The 15,467-nt window shown below is 51.4% G+C and overlaps 1 protein-coding gene across 1 annotated transcript in view; it reads right to left on the bottom strand.

Moving 5' to 3' along the window:
- tbc1d9b (TBC1 domain family member 9b) overlaps nt 1-15,467 on the bottom strand; it is a 105,383-nt gene that overhangs the window by 6,180 nt on the left and 83,736 nt on the right. Inside the window, exons 17-19 of the mRNA XM_073067072.1 lie at nt 10,512-10,577; nt 6,664-6,741; nt 1,072-1,175 (exon numbers count right to left, since the gene is read on the bottom strand). Of these exons, the coding sequence (XP_072923173.1) occupies nt 1,072-1,175; nt 6,664-6,741; nt 10,512-10,577 (248 nt within the window). The remainder of the gene's footprint in view (nt 1-1,071; nt 1,176-6,663; nt 6,742-10,511; nt 10,578-15,467) is intronic.

The raw sequence follows: 15,467 nt of genomic DNA, 5'->3' as shown, positions 1-15,467 counted from the left end.
CTCTCCATGAAGCATTGCAGAACTGCCTTCCTAACCTGTTGGATCTCATCCGCCCAGTCCACCAGAGCAGGCTAGAACAGGCATGTCCCTATCCCACCGGGGTACCAGCCCCACTGGCAACCCTCACCTGGTCTAGCCCGGCTGTCGAAGTGCTGTACCGGGGTGTGGCCGCTGTCACATGCAGACAGCTACCTGGAGCCACAGGTGAGAGCTGAGCGTCTGGTGGGGCCCAAAGGTGAGTGAGCTGCCCCAGAATGGACACGATAAGCCCCTTCACCAGAGGGGCTACCCCTCCCTGGAAACCCCAAACACCCCATTCCTGATGAAGGGTCTCGGCCCGAAACATTGGCTACTCTTTTCTCACGGATGCTGCCTGACCTGCTGAGTTCTTCCAGCGTTGTGTACATATTCTTTGATCCACAGCATCTGCAGTTGTATTTTTGTGTTTTGACCCCATAGCTCAGTACATGCAACAATAACAAATTAATTCCAATTCTGGATGTTTTATATTAAGGAACTGAGTGAATACAGGGTATCTGTGAGATCTTACAATGTGAAGTTCCCAGCTGCACGTCTGTACTGACAGCTGGTGCTTCACTCACAAGCAGCCTTTTCCTTTGGCAGGAACACAAGAGATTCTGTAGCTGTTGGACATTCAGAGCAACACCCACAAAATGGTGGAGGAACTCTGCAGGTCAGGCAGCATCTACGGAGGGAATTAAACAATCGCAATTTCGAGCTGAGATCTTCCATTATCAAACAGCCTTTGGCAGAGTCTTGGCCCTAAGCCTCCATAATTTCCCTTTCTTCTGCCTCCTTCCCTTCTTAGAAGTGGAATAAGAACGTGGGGGGAGGGGAAGGAGTACGTCGTCAGGTGCTGGGTGGAAGAACGGCTGCAGAAGAGAGGGCAGTAGAGAAAGGAGGGAGGGGGTACCCACCTTCCCCCTCACTTGGTCTCACCTCTCCCCCCACCTTATTCTGGCTTCCGCCCCCTTCCTTCCCAGTCCTGATGCAGTGTCTCGATCCAGCATTTTGTGTGCGCTCCACAGGCACGCTGTCTGGTCTGTTTACCTGGTTCATCTTGGTTAAGTCTTTCACGTTTTCCTTGGGCTTCTCCCTCTCTTGTGCCCACAGATTCAGGTGGTATCGGTAATCCTGAGGACCGCTCTTCTCATCTACACACAGAGAAGAGAAGGGACCATGGCTGTCAGCACGAGCACTGAGCTCTCCCCGAGGCATGTCCAGGAACATGGCTCAGAGGGACTTATAGGAGCACCAAGTTTCTGGGAGTGTGCATAATGGATGATCTCACCTGGTCCCTCAACACCATCTCTTTAGTCAAGAAAACAGAGCAGCATCTGCACTTCCTGAGGAGACTGAGGTGTGTGAGGGACACGAGGCTCCCCGCCTCCTCCCTCCACCATTCTAACAAATGTTTACAAGTGTCCTGGCCAGATACATCACCGTCGGAACAGGAAAATCAAGGCACCGAGTCCCAATGAAGAATTGTGAGAATTGGGTCTCTCTTCCACCCAGAGACATTTATCAGAAAGAGTGCTGCATATACCAGGACCTTAGCATTGTCAGTGATCCCTCCCATCTGTCCAACAATCTCCTTGACCCCCTAACGTCAGGCAGGAGGCACTGAAGCATGAGGACCAGGACTGTTCGGATGGGGAACAGTGTGAGAGTACTGAACTCCCAGCCACCACCCAGCTCTTCCACACAAGGAGTGTCATTAACATTATACTGTTTAATCTGTATCGTATATGTACCTTATTATTTATCAATTAATTTATTTATGGTAACATTACTTCATGTATTGTGCACCTCGGTCCGGAGGAACTTGCTTCGTTTGGTGATATACACGTGTACAGTTGTATGACAATAAACTAAACTTGAACGTGAACCCTCACCGAGGCACGTCCAGGAACCACGGAGAGGTTGTGAACTAGGCAGTTTGGCAGACAGGCTGCTCATAGAGAGGGCTGCTTTGTTCTGGATGGTGTTAATTTTTGGAGTGGTAGTGGCTGTAGTATATTGAGGCAGCATGGTAGCGTATAGCGTGACGCTATTAAAGCTTGGGGCGTTGGATTTCAGAGTTCAATTCCAACACCATCTTTAAGAAGTTTGTGTGTTCTCCCCTTAAGCATGTGGGTGGCCTCCAGGTGCTCCAGTTTCCTCCCACAGTGTAAAGAAGTCCTGTTTAGTAGGTTAGTTGGTCATTGTAAATTGTTTTGTGTTTAGGTTAGGATTAAAATAGGTGGGTTACTGGGTGGCGTAGATCTTCAGACCGGAAAGGCCTGTTCTGTGCTGTATATCTAACCAACTAATCAAATTCATTCATTCATTGGTTCTGCCTGGAGATCGGTGACCAGTAGTGTCACCAGGGATCTGTTCTGGGACCTCTGCTCTTTGTCCTTATAAATAATTAGGATGAGGAAGTGGAAGGGTGGGTTAGTAAATTTGCAGATCAGACAAAGGTTGGTGGAGTTGTAGATCATGTCGAGGTGATTGTAGGTTACAACAGAACATTGAGAGGATGTGGAGCTGGGCTGAGATGTGGCAGATGGAGTTTAATTCAGAAAAGTGTGAAGTGAATCACTCTGGAAGGTCAACTTTACAGGGTTTAAATGCAAAGTTCTTAGCAGCATGGAGGAAAACAGGAATCTTGGGGTCCCTGTCCATAGATTCCTCAAAGTTGCTGCGCAAGTTGACAAGGTGGTTAGGAAAGTGTATGGGTATGTTGGCCCTCATTAGTCCGGCTGTGAGGTAACGTTACAGCTCCATAAAATCCTGGTTAGACCACACTTGGAATTTTGTGTTCAGTTCTGGTCACCCCATTTTAGGAAGGATCTGGAAGTTTTAGAGAGGGTGCAGAGGAGATTCACCAGGATGCTGCCTGGATTAGAGAGGGTGCAGAGGGAAAGTTCAGCAAGGGAAAGGGGAGACTGCCTTTTGATCACTGGGGGATCACTCTGCTATTGGAGAGGGGAGACTGCCTTTTGATCACTGGTGGGATCACTCTGCGATTGGAGAGGGGAGACTGCCTTTTGATCACTGGTGGGATCACTCTGCTATTGGAGAGGGCAGACTGCCTTTTGATCACTGGTGGGATCACTCTGCGATTGGAGAGGGGAGACTGCCTTTTGATCACTGGGGGGGATCACTCTGCTATTGGAGAGGGGAGACTGCCTTTTGATCACTGGTGGGATCACTCTGTTACTGGAGAGGGGAGACTGCCTTTTGATCACTGGTGGGATCACTCTGCTACAGAGAGGGGATTCTGCCTTTTGATCACTGGTGGGATCACTCTGCTATTGGAGAGGGGAGACTGCCTTTTGATCACTGGTGGGATCACTCTGTTACTGGAGAGGGGAGACTGCCTTTTGATCACTGGTGGGATCACTCTGTTACTGGAGAGGGGAGACTGCCTTTTGATCACTGGTGGGATCACTCTGCTACAGAGAGGGGAGACTGCCTTTTGATCACTGGTGGGATCACTCTGCTATTGGACAGGGGAGACTGCCTTTTGATCACTGGTGGGATCACTCTGCTATTGGAGAGGGGAGACTGCCTTTTGATCACTGGTGGGATCACTCTGCTACAGAGAGGGGAGACTGCCTTTTGATCACTGGTGGGATCACTCTGCTATTGGACAGGGGAGACTGCCTTTTGATCACTGGTGGGATCACTCTGCGATTGGAGAGGGGAGACTGCCTTTTGATCACTGGTGGGATCACTCTGCTACAGAGAGGGGAGACTTCCTTTTGATCACTGGTGGGATCACTCTGCTATTGGAGAGGGGAGACTGCCTTTTGATCACTGGTGGGATCACTCTGCTATTGGAGAGGGCAGACTGCCTTTTGATCACTGGTGGGATCACTCTGCGATTGGAGAGGGGAGACTGCCTTTTGATCACTGGGGGGGATCACTCTGCTATTGGAGAGGGGAGACTTCCTTTTGATCACTGGTGGGATCACTCTGCTATTGGAGAGGGGAGACTGCCTTTTGATCACTGGTGGGATCACTCTGCTATTGGAGAGGGGAGACTTCCTTTTGATCACTGGTGGGATCACTCTGCTATTGGAGAGGGGAGACTGCCTTTTGATCACTGGTGGGATCACTCTGCTATTGGAGAGGGGAGACTGCCTTTTGATCACTGGTGGGATCACTCTGTTACTGGAGAGGGGAGACTGCCTTTTGATCACTGGTGGGATCACTCTGTTACTGGAGAGGGGAGACTGCCTTTTGATCACTGGTGGGATCACTCTGCTACAGAGAGGGGATTCTGCCTTTTGATCACTGGTGGGATCACTCTGCGATTGGAGAGAGGAGACTGCCTTTTGATCACTGGTGGGATCACTCTGCTACGGAGAGGGGAGACTGCCTTTTGATCACTGGTGGGATCACTCTGCTATTGGACAGGGGAGACTGCCTTTTGATCACTGGTGGGATCACTCTGCGATTGGAGAGGGGAGACTGCCTTTTGATCACTGGTGGGATCACTCTGCGATTGGAGAGGGGAGACTGCCTTTTGATCACTGGTGGGATCACTCTGCTATTGGAGAGGGGAGACTGCCTTTTGATCGCTGGGGGATCACTCTGCTATTGGAGAGGGGAGACTGCCTTTTGATCACTGGTGGGATCACTCTGTTACTGGAGAGGGGAGACTGCCTTTTGATCACTGGTGGGATCACTCTGTTACTGGAGAGGGGAGACTGCCTTTTGATCACTGGTGGGATCACTCTGCTACGGAGAGGGGAGACTGCCTTTTGATCACTGGTGGGATCACTCTGCGATTGGAGAGGGGAGACTGCCTTTTGATCACTGGGGGATCACTCTGTTACTGGAGAGGGGAGACTGCCTTTTGATCGCTGGGGGATCACTCTGCGATTGGAGAGGGGAGACTGCCTTTTGATCGTCGGTGGGATCACTCTGCGATTGGAGAGGGGAGACTGCCTTTTGATCACTGGGGGGATCACTCTGCGATTGGAGAGGGGAGACTGCCTTTTGATCGTTGGTGGGATCACTCTGCGATTGGAGAGGGGAGACTGCCTTTTGATCACTGGGGGGATCACTCTGCGATTGGAGAGGGGAGACTGCCTTTTGATCACTGGTGGGATCACTCTGCGATTGGAGAGGGGAGACTGCCTTTTGATCACTGGTGGGATCACTCTGCTATTGGAGAGGGGAGACTGCCTTTTGATCACTGGTGGGATCACTCTGCTACAGAGAGGGGAGACTGCCTTTTGATCACTGGTGGGATCACTCTAGTGCCACAAGCAGGGGAGGCTGCCACTGTGCCCAGAGAATGTTACCCAGGTTTTCTAAATTTTGTGTTGGGATATGAATATGGACTTGGACTACGGATATGGATTTTTTCTCATTCTTATAGAATTTTTTAATAATCTGTTTTTATCCAAATTTTCTCTTTTTTTGTGAGAAGAGGGGGATTTGGGGGAGGGGTTTAATGTGCTGGTTCCATTTTTGTGCAGGGAGGTGGGGATTTGGGATTCTTTCTTGGTCTTGTGGCTAACTGGAGAAGAAGAATTTCAGAGTTCTATACTTCGGTAATAAATGAGCCTTTGACCTTGAAACTAGGCCTTTTTTCTTCAGAGCGAAGGAGGATGTGAGGTGACTTCATACGATGATGAAGTAGTACAGTACAGGCCCTTCAGCCCATGATGTATTCACCTTTTAATGTACTCCAAGATCAAAATAACCCTTCCCGCCCACATAACCCTGCATTTTTCATTCATCCATTGTGCCTAACCAAGAGTCTTTTAAATGTCCTACTGTATATGTCTCCAACATAACCCCTGGCATTGTGTTCCATGACCCAACACACTCGGTGTAAAAAAAACTATCACTGACATCTCCCCTATGCCTTCTTCCCATCGTTCTTAAAATTATGCCCCCGATTAGTTATTTCTGCCCTGGGAAAAAGTCACTGGCTCAACCTATGTCTTTTATCATCTTGTAAACCTCTATCAAGTCACTTCTCATCCTCATAAAACAGGAGGTTGGAACTAATCAGAGTCACTTTTCCTGGTGAGGAAGATCTAACCATTTGGTTCTTGAAGCAACTGACCAGCACAGTTCAGCCACACTGGAACCACACTCCACTCCAATGGACTGCCTTTTTTAATGTTCTACAACATGGAACATTACAGGCCCTTCGGCCCACAATATCGTGCCGACCTTTTAACCTACTCTAAGATCAATCTAGCCCTTCCCTCTCACAGAGCCCTCCAGTTTTCTATCATCCACGTGCCTGTCTGAGAGTCTCTTAAATGTCCCTAATGTACCTGCCTCTATCAGCACCCCTGGCAGGGTGTTCCACACACCCACCACTCTCTGTTGATATCCCTCCTATACTTTCCTCCACCAGCTTGGTATTAGCCACTGGGAAAAATGTCTCTGTCTGTCCACTCAACCAATGCCTTTTATCTTATACACCTCTATCACCTCCAAAGAGAAAAGCCTTAGCTCAGGCAGTCTATCCTCATAAGACATAATTCTACACCAGCTGATAAATCTCTGCAGCTTCTCTGAAGTTTCCGTGTCCTTCCTGTAATGAACTGAACTCAATTCTCCAGGTGTGCTGTGACTGGCGTTTTACACGGAGATGGGAGCAACGGAGAGGGTGGGTACACGTACCGTATGGTCTATTGCTCTGTGCCTCCTCGGTGAAGAACCGTGTGGCCTCCAGCGCCGACTCCTCTTCCGGCCAAATAGCTGCCAAAACACAAGAGGGGCTTGTAACATGGAGGGGCACACAGCGAGTGGCAGAGAGGGAGTCTGGAGGGAACACAAGAGGGGATTGTAACATGGAGGGGCACACAGCGAGTGGCAGAGGGGGAGTCTGGAGGGAACACAAGAGGGGATTGTAACATGGAGGGGCACACAGCGAGTGGCAGAGAGGGAGTCTGGAGGGAACACAAGAGGGGATTTTAACATGGAGGGGCACACAGCGAGTGGCAGAGAGGGAGTCTGGAGGGAACACAAGAGGGGATTGTAACATGGAGGGGCACACAGCGAGTGGCAGAGAGGGAGTCTGGAGGGAACACAAGAGGGGATTTTAACATGGAGGGGCACACAGCGAGTGGCAGAGAGGGAGTCTGAAGGGAACACAAGAGGGGATTGTAACATGGAGGGGCACACAGCGAGTGGCAGAGAGGGAGTCTGGAGGGAACACAAGAGGGGATTTTAACATGGAGGGGCACACAGCGAGTGGCAGAGAGGGAGTCTGGAGGGAACACAAGAGGGGATTTTAACATGGAGGGGCACACAGCGAGTGGCAGAGGGGGAGTCTGGAGGGAACACAAGAGGGGATTTTAACATGGAGGGGCACACAGGGAGTGGCAGAGAGGGAGTCTGGAGGGAACACAAGAGGGGCTTGTAACATGGAGGAGCACACAGCGAGTGGCAGAGGGGGAGTCTGGAGGGAACACAAGAGGGGATTGTAATATGGAGGGGCACACAGCGAGTGGCAGAGAGGGAGTCTGGAGGGAACACAAGAGGGGCTTGTAACATGGAGGAGCACACAGCGAGTGGCAGAGGGGGAGTCTGGAGGGAACACAAGAGGGGCTTGTAACATGGAGGGGCACACAGCGAGTGGCAGAGAGGGAGTCTGGAGGGAACACAAGAGGGGCTTGTAACATGGAGGGGCACACAGCGAGTGGCAGAGAGGGAGTCTGGAGGGAACACAAGAGGGGATTGTAACATGGAGGGGCACACAGCGAGTGGCAGAGGGGGAGTCTGGAGGGAACACAAGAGGGGATTGTAACATGGAGGGGCACACAGCGAGTGGCAGAGGGGGAGTCTGGAGGGAACACAAGAGGGGATTGTAACATGGAGGGGCACACAGCGAGTGGCAGAGAGGGAGTCTGGAGGGAACACAAGAGGGGATTGTAACATGGAGGGGCACACAGCGAGTGGCAGAGGGGGAGTCTGGAGGGAACACAAGAGGGGATTGTAACATGGAGGGGCACACAGCGAGTGGCAGAGAGGGAGTCTGGAGGGAACACAAGAGGGGATTGTAACATGGAGGGGCACACAGCGAGTGGCAGAGAGGGAGTCTGGAGGGAACACAAGAGGGGATTGTAACATGGAGGGGCACACAGCGAGTGGCAGAGGGGGAGTCTGGAGGGAACACAAGAGGGGATTGTAACATGGAGGGGCACACAGCGAGTGGCAGAGAGGGAGTCTGGAGGGAACACAAGAGGGGATTGTAACATGGAGGGGCACACAGCGAGTGGCAGAGAGGGAGTCTGGAGGGAATGCAGTGTCCTGGGGGGGGAGGGGGGGGGAGTTGGATGATCCTGGGATTAAACATTTATCCTCTCTCCTGATTAGTGCAACTAAAGGCATTTCCATTAGTAGTTCACAAATTGTTTGCAAACCTTTGTGCAATAAGATCCTAACATCTATGTTAGGGAGTGTTATTCAACCCCTACACCCTGGTGCAAAGCATTGAAACCTACTGAATATCAAAAGGCCCAGATATAATGGAGTGGAGAGGATATTTCCTACACTGGGGAGTCTAGGACCAGAGGGTGCAGCCTCAGAATAGAGGGATGTCCATTTAGAATGGAGATGAGGGGGAATTTCTTTAGCCAGAGAGTGGTGAATCAGTGGAATTATTTGCCCCAGTCATCGGGTATATTTGACACAGAAGTGGATAGGCTCTTGATTAGTCAAAATGACCAAGGTTACAGGGAGGAGGCAGGAGTATGGGGTTGAGAGGGATAATAAATCAGCTGTGATTGAATGATTTAGCCCGATGGGCTAAATGGTCTAATTCTGCTTAGTCTTGATCTTAATCTCCCCCTCCCCTGTTCATGGCCTTGCAGTTTGTCCTCTCTCCACCAATCTAACTCCAGCAGGAAACTGATGCATCTGACCCGGTTGACACTGGTCAAAAGTCAAAAATTCCAAGTAAACATTATTAAAGTATGTATATGTCACCGTTTACAACCCTGAGATTCATTTTCTTGCAGGCATTCGCAGGAAAATAGAGAAATACCGGAGAATGGATGAAAAATTATAAATAACAAAGACTGATAAATTGAGCACATAATAAATATATATAAATAACACTGAGAACATGAGTTGTAAAGGGTTAGTCCACAGGTTGTGTTCAGGATCAGTTCAGTGTTGTGGTGAGTGAAGTGAATCACCCAGGACATTCCCTCTTCCCGGTGTTACTGTCGGCAAGGAGTTACAGAGCTTGAAGGCACACTCCGTGATTCAGGAATAACTTCTCCCCCCTGCCATCTGATTTCTAAATGGACATTGAACCAGTGAACACTACCGCACCATTTCTTTATTTCTGTTATTTTGAACTACTTATTTTAACTTCAAGACAAATATGTCTTTACTGTAATTCAGTTTTTTTTCTCTTTATCATTGTACTGTCATTACGTTAACACATTTCATGATATATGCCGGTGATATGAAGCCTGATTCTGATTCAGGAGCCTGACGGTTATTGGGTTAATAGCTGTTCCTGAACCTGCTGGTGTGGGTCCTGCCCGATGGTAGTAGTGAAAAGATATTAGATATTCGATAGAGAAGGTCAGACAATTTTGGGAGCTGATCAGACTCAGCAAGCTGTGAATGAACATCAGCCTATTCATTCAAATAAATTGGTCTAAAGTCTGTTTTAGGCTCCTCTTTTAAAATGTCTTTGCATTCAGTAGAAAGTCTTGCTTGATCAAAGGCAATTTTGTTCTAATAGTGTTCCTTCTTGTGGGACTTGTGGCTGTCTGTGGATTTATGTGGGTTTCCTCCGGGTGCTCTGGTTTCCTCCCAGAGTCCAAAAATACACAGCTGAGGGTTAGCAAGTTTTGGACATACTACATTGCTACATTGTGACCCTTGTGGGCTGCGGCCTTGAACCAAATGTGTCATTTGGACTTTGACGCAAATGACACATTTCACTGTGTGTTTCAACGTGACAATTAAAACTAATTTTAACCTCTATGTAGTGCACAATCTGTGTGTAGAATGTGTACTTTATGTTTTGAGTTATATACTTGTGAATGCTGATCATCCTGCTGTATGTAAGTTTTTCAATGTACCTGGGCACACGTGGACCTGTGTGTATGAAAATAAAAAGCACACACATGAAATGCTGCAGGGACTCAGCAGGTCAGGTAGCATCCATGGAGAGGAATAAACAGTTGACATTTTGGGCCACGAGCCTTCTTCGGTCCTGAAAGTTTAACCCTTCCACAGATACTGCCTCACCTGATGAGTTCCTCCAGCATTGTGTGTGTGTGTGTGTGTGTGTGTGTGTGTGTGTGTGTGTGTGTGTGTGTGTGTGTGTGTGTGTGTGTGTGTGTGTGTGTGTGTGTGTGTGTGTGTGTGTGTGTGTGTGTGTGTGTGTGTGTGTGTGTGTGTGTGAGAGAGAGAGTGAGTGTGCATGTGTGTGTGTACGCGCGTGCCAGTGAGAGAGAGAAATAAACTGCGGCATGTCGTGGGATACACTTTGTTTGTCCTACCTGGTGGCTGGTGTAGTCTGTACAACACTCTCAGTTTCTCCACCAGGTCACCGTGGTACATTCCACCTGTCAGAAAGACATGTTATCGATGCAGGGCTCACAGACGTCCGTCGCCAACCCTCTCCCATAAAGAACACCATGACAGGCAAGGAATCCCAACTGATACGCGTGGAACCATGTTGGAACGCACTGCCTGTCCAAGGGCAGTGCTGAGGGAGTGGCCTGTCCAAGAACCATGGGTAAGGGTCAGTGTCCTGTGCAAGAACCATGGGTAAGGGTCAGTGTCCTGTCCAAGGGTCATGGGTAAGGGTCAGTGTCCTGTCCAAGGGTCATGGGTAAGGGTCAGTGTCCTGTCCAAGGGTCATGGGTAAGGGTCAGTGTCCTGTCCAAGAACCATGGGTAAGGGTCAGTGTCCTGTCCAAGGGTCATGGGTAAGGGTCAGTGTCCTGTGCAAGGGCCATGGGTAAGGGTCAGTGTCCTGTCCAAGGGTCATGGGTAAGGGTCAGTGTCCTGTCCAAGGGTCATGGGTAAGGGTCAGTGTCCTGTCCAAGGGTCATGGGTAAGGGTCAGTGTCCTGTCCAAGGGTCATGGGTAAGGGTCAGTGTCCTGTCCAAGAACCATGGGTAAGGGTCAGTGTCCTGTGCAAGGGTCATGGGTAAGGGTCAGTGTCCTGTCCAAGGGTCATGGGTAAGGGTCAGTGTCCTGTCCAAGAGTCATGGGTAAGGGTCAGTGTCCTGTCCAAGGGCCATGGGTAAGGGTCAGTGTCCTGTCCAAGGGCCATGGGTAAGGGTCAGTGTCCTGTGCAAGAGTCATGGGTAAGGGTCAGTGTCCTGTGCAAGGGTCATGGGTAAGGGTCAGTGTCCTGTGCAAGGGCCATGGGTAAGGGTCAGTGTCCTGTCCAAGGGTCATGGGTAAGGGTCAGTGTCCTGTCCAAGGGTCATGGGTAAGGGTCAGTGTCCTGTCCAAGGGTCATGGGTAAGGGTCAGTGTCCTGTCCAAGGGCCATGGGTAAGGGTCAGTGTCCTGTGCAAGAGTCATGGGTAAGGGTCAGTGTCCTGTGCAAGGGTCATGGGTAAGGGTCAGTGTCCTGTGCAAGGGCCATGGGTAAGGGTCAGTGTCCTGTCCAAGGGTCATGGGTAAGGGTCAGTGTCCTGTCCAAGGGTCATGGGTAAGGGTCAGTGTCCTGTCCAAGGGTCATGGGTAAGGGTCAGTGTCCTGTGCAAGGGTCATGGGTAAGGGTCAGTGTCCTGTCCAAGGGTCATGGGTAAGGGTCAGTGTCCTGTCCAAGGGTCATGGGTAAGGGTCAGTGTCCTGTCCAAGGGCCATGGGTAAGGGTCAGTGTCCTGTCCAAGGGTCATGGGTAAGGGTCAGTGTCCTGTCCAAGGGTCATGGGTAAGGGTCAGTGTCCTGTCCAAGGGTCATGGGTAAGGGTCAGTGTCCTGTCCAAGGGTCATGGGTAAGGGTCAGTGTCCTGTCCAAGAGTCATGGGTAAGGGTCAGTGTCCTGTCCAAGGGCCATGGGTAAGGGTCAGTGTCCTGTGCAAGAGTCATGGGTAAGGGTCAGTGTCCTGTGCAAGGGTCATGGGTAAGGGTCAGTGTCCTGTGCAAGGGCCATGGGTAAGGGTCAGTGTCCTGTCCAAGGGTCATGGGTAAGGGTCAGTGTCCTGTCCAAGGGTCATGGGTAAGGGTCAGTGTCCTGTCCAAGGGTCATGGGTAAGGGTCAGTGTCCTGTCCAAGGGTCATGGGTAAGGGTCAGTGTCCTGTCCAAGGGTCATGGGTAAGGGTCAGTGTCCTGTCCAAGGGCCATGGGTAAGGGTCAGTGTCCTGTCCAAGGGTCAAGGGTAAGGGTCAGTGTCCTGTCCAAGGGTCATGGGTAAGGGTCAGTGTCCTGTCCAAGGGTCATGGGTAAGGGTCAGTGTCCTGTCCAAGAACCATGGGTAAGGGTCAGTGTCCTGTGCAAGGGTCATGGGTAAGGGTCAGTGTCCTGTCCAAGGGTCATGGGTAAGGGTCAGTGTCCTGTCCAAGAGTCATGGGTAAGGGTCAGTGTCCTGTGCAAGGGTCATGGGTAAGGGTCAGTGTCCTGTGCAAGAACCATGGGTAAGGGTCAGTGTCCTGTCCAAGGGTCATGGGTAAGGGTCAGTGTCCTGTCCAAGGGTCATGGGTAAGGGTCAGTGTCCTGTCCAAGGGTCATGGGTAAGGGTCAGTGTCCTGTCCAAGGGCCATGGGTAAGGGTCAGTGTCCTGTCCAAGGGCCATGGGTAAGGGTCAGTGTCCTGTCCAAGAACCATGGGTAAGGGTCAGTGTCCTGTGCAAGGGTCATGGGTAAGGGTCAGTGTCCTGTCCAAGGGTCATGGGTAAGGGTCAGTGTCCTGTCCAAGAGTCATGGGTAAGGGTCAGTGTCCTGTGCAAGGGTCATGGGTAAGGGTCAGTGTCCTGTGCAAGGGCCATGGGTAAGGGTCAGTGTCCTGTCCACGGGTCATGGGTAAGGGTCAGTGTCCTGTCCACGGGTCATGGGTAAGGGTCAGTGTCCTGTCCACGGGTCATGGGTAAGGGTCAGTGTCCTGTCCAAGGGCCATGGGTAAGGGTCAGTGTCCTGTCCAAGGGCCATGGGTAAGGGTCAGTGTCCTGTGCAAGAGTCATGGGTAAGGGTCAGTGTCCTGTGCAAGGGCCATGGGTAAGGGTCAGTGTCCTGTCCAAGGGTCATGGGTAAGGGTCAGTGTCCTGTCCACGGGTCATGGGTAAGGGTCAGTGTCCTGTCCACGGGTCATGGGTAAGGGTCAGTGTCCTGTCCACGGGTCATGGGTAAGGGTCAGTGTCCTGTCCAAGGGTCATGGGTAAGGGTCAGTGTCCTGTCCAAGAGTCATGGGTAAGGGTCAGTGTCCTGTCCAAGGGCCATGGGTAAGGGTCAGTGTCCTGTGCAAGAGTCATGGGTAAGGGTCAGTGTCCTGTCCAAGGGTCATGGGTAAGGGTCAGTGTCCTGTCCAAGGGCCATGGGTAAGGGTCAGTGTCCTGTCCAAGAGTCATGGGTAAGGGTCAGTGTCCTGTGCAAGGGTCATGGGTAAGGGTCAGTGTCCTGTCCACGGGTCATGGGTAAGGGTCAGTGTCCTGTGCAAGAGTCATGGGTAAGGGTCAGTGTCCTGTGCAAGGGTCATGGGTAAGGGTCAGTGTCCTGTGCAAGGGTCATGGGTAAGGGTCAGTGTCCTGTGCAAGAGTCATGGGTAAGGGTCAGTGTCCTGTCCAAGAGTCATGGGTAAGGGTCAGTGTCCTGTCCACGGGTCATGGGTAAGGGTCAGTGTCCTGTCCAAGAGTCATGGGTAAGGGTCAGTGTCCTGTCCACGGGTCATGGGTAAGGGTCAGTGTCCTGTCCAAGAACCATGGGTAAGGGTCAGTGTCCTGTCCAAGAGTCATGGGTAAGGGTCAGTGTCCTGTCCACGGGTCATGGGTAAGGGTCAGTGTCCTGTGCAAGAGTCATGGGTAAGGGTCAGTGTCCTGTGCAAGGGTCATGGGTAAGGGTCAGTGTCCTGTGCAAGGGTCATTGGTAAGGGTCAGTGTCCTGTGCAAGAGTCATGGGTAAGGGTCAGTGTCCTGTGCAAGAGTCATGGGTAAGGGTCAGTGTCCTGTCCAAGAGTCATGGGTAAGGGTCAGTGTCCTGTCCAAGAGCCATGGGTAAGGGTCAGTGTCCTGTCCAAGAGTCATGGGTAAGGGTCAGTGTCCTGTCCAAGGGCCATGGGTAAGGGTCAGTGTCCTGTCCACGGGTCATGGGTAAGGGTCAGTGTCCTGTGCAAGAGTCATGGGTAAGGGTCAGTGTCCTGTGCAAGAGTCATGGGTAAGGGTCAGTGTCCTGTCCAAGAGTCATGGGTAAGGGTCAGTGTCCTGTCCAAGAGCCATGGGTAAGGGTCAGTGTCCTGTCCAAGAGTCATGGGTAAGGGTCAGTGTCCTGTCCAAGGGTCATGGGTAAGGGTCAGTGTCCTGTCCAAGAGTCATGGGTAAGGGTCAGTGTCCTGTCCAAGAGCCATGGGTAAGGGTCAGTGTCCTGTCCAAGGGTCATGGGTAAGGGTCAGTGTCCTGTGCAAGGGCCATGGGTAAGGGTCAGTGTCCTGTGCAAGGGTCATGGGTAAGGGTCAGTGTCCTGTCCACGGGTCATGGGTAAGGGTCAGTGTCCTGTCCAAGAGTCATGGGTAAGGGTCAGTGTCCTGTCCACGGGTCATGGGTAAGGGTCAGTGTCCTGTGCAAGGGTCATGGGTAAGGGTCAGTGTCCTGTGCAAGAGTCATGGGTAAGGGTCAGTGTCCTGTGCAAGAGTCATGGGTAAGGGTCAGTGTCCTGTCCAAGAGTCATGGGTAAGGGTCAGTGTCCTGTCCAAGAGCCATGGGTAAGGGTCAGTGTCCTGTCCAAGAGTCATGGGTAAGGGTCAGTGTCCTGTCCAAGGGTCATGGGTAAGGGTCAGTGTCCTGTCCAAGAGTCATGGGTAAGGGTCAGTGTCCTGTCCAAGAGCCATGGGTAAGGGTCAGTGTCCTGTCCAAGGGTCATGGGTAAGGGTCAGTGTCCTGTGCAAGGGCCATGGGTAAGGGTCAGTGTCCTGTGCAAGGGTCATGGGTAAGGGTCAGTGTCCTGTCCACGGGTCATGGGTAAGGGTCAGTGTCCTGTCCAAGAGTCATGGGTAAGGGTCAGTGTCCTGTCCACGGGTCATGGGTAAGGGTCAGTGTCCTGTGCAAGGGTCATGGGTAAGGGTCAGTGTCCTGTGCAAGAGTCATGGGTAAGGGTCAGTGTCCTGTCCAAGAGTCATGGGTAAGGGTCAGTGTCCTGTGCAAGAGTCATGGGTAAGGGTCAGTGTCCTGTGCAAGGGTCATGGGTAAGGGTCAGTGTCCTGTCCAAGGGCCATGGGTAAGGGTCAGTGTCCTGTCCAAGAGTCATGGGTAAGGGTCAGTGTCCTGTGCAAGGGTCATGGGTAAGGGTCAGTG

The sequence above is a fragment of the Hemitrygon akajei genome, chromosome 15 (genome assembly GCF_048418815.1).
Source record: "Hemitrygon akajei chromosome 15, sHemAka1.3, whole genome shotgun sequence".
NCBI lineage: Eukaryota > Metazoa > Chordata > Chondrichthyes > Myliobatiformes > Dasyatidae > Hemitrygon > Hemitrygon akajei.
This window is presented reverse-complemented; position numbering and strand designations above follow the sequence as displayed.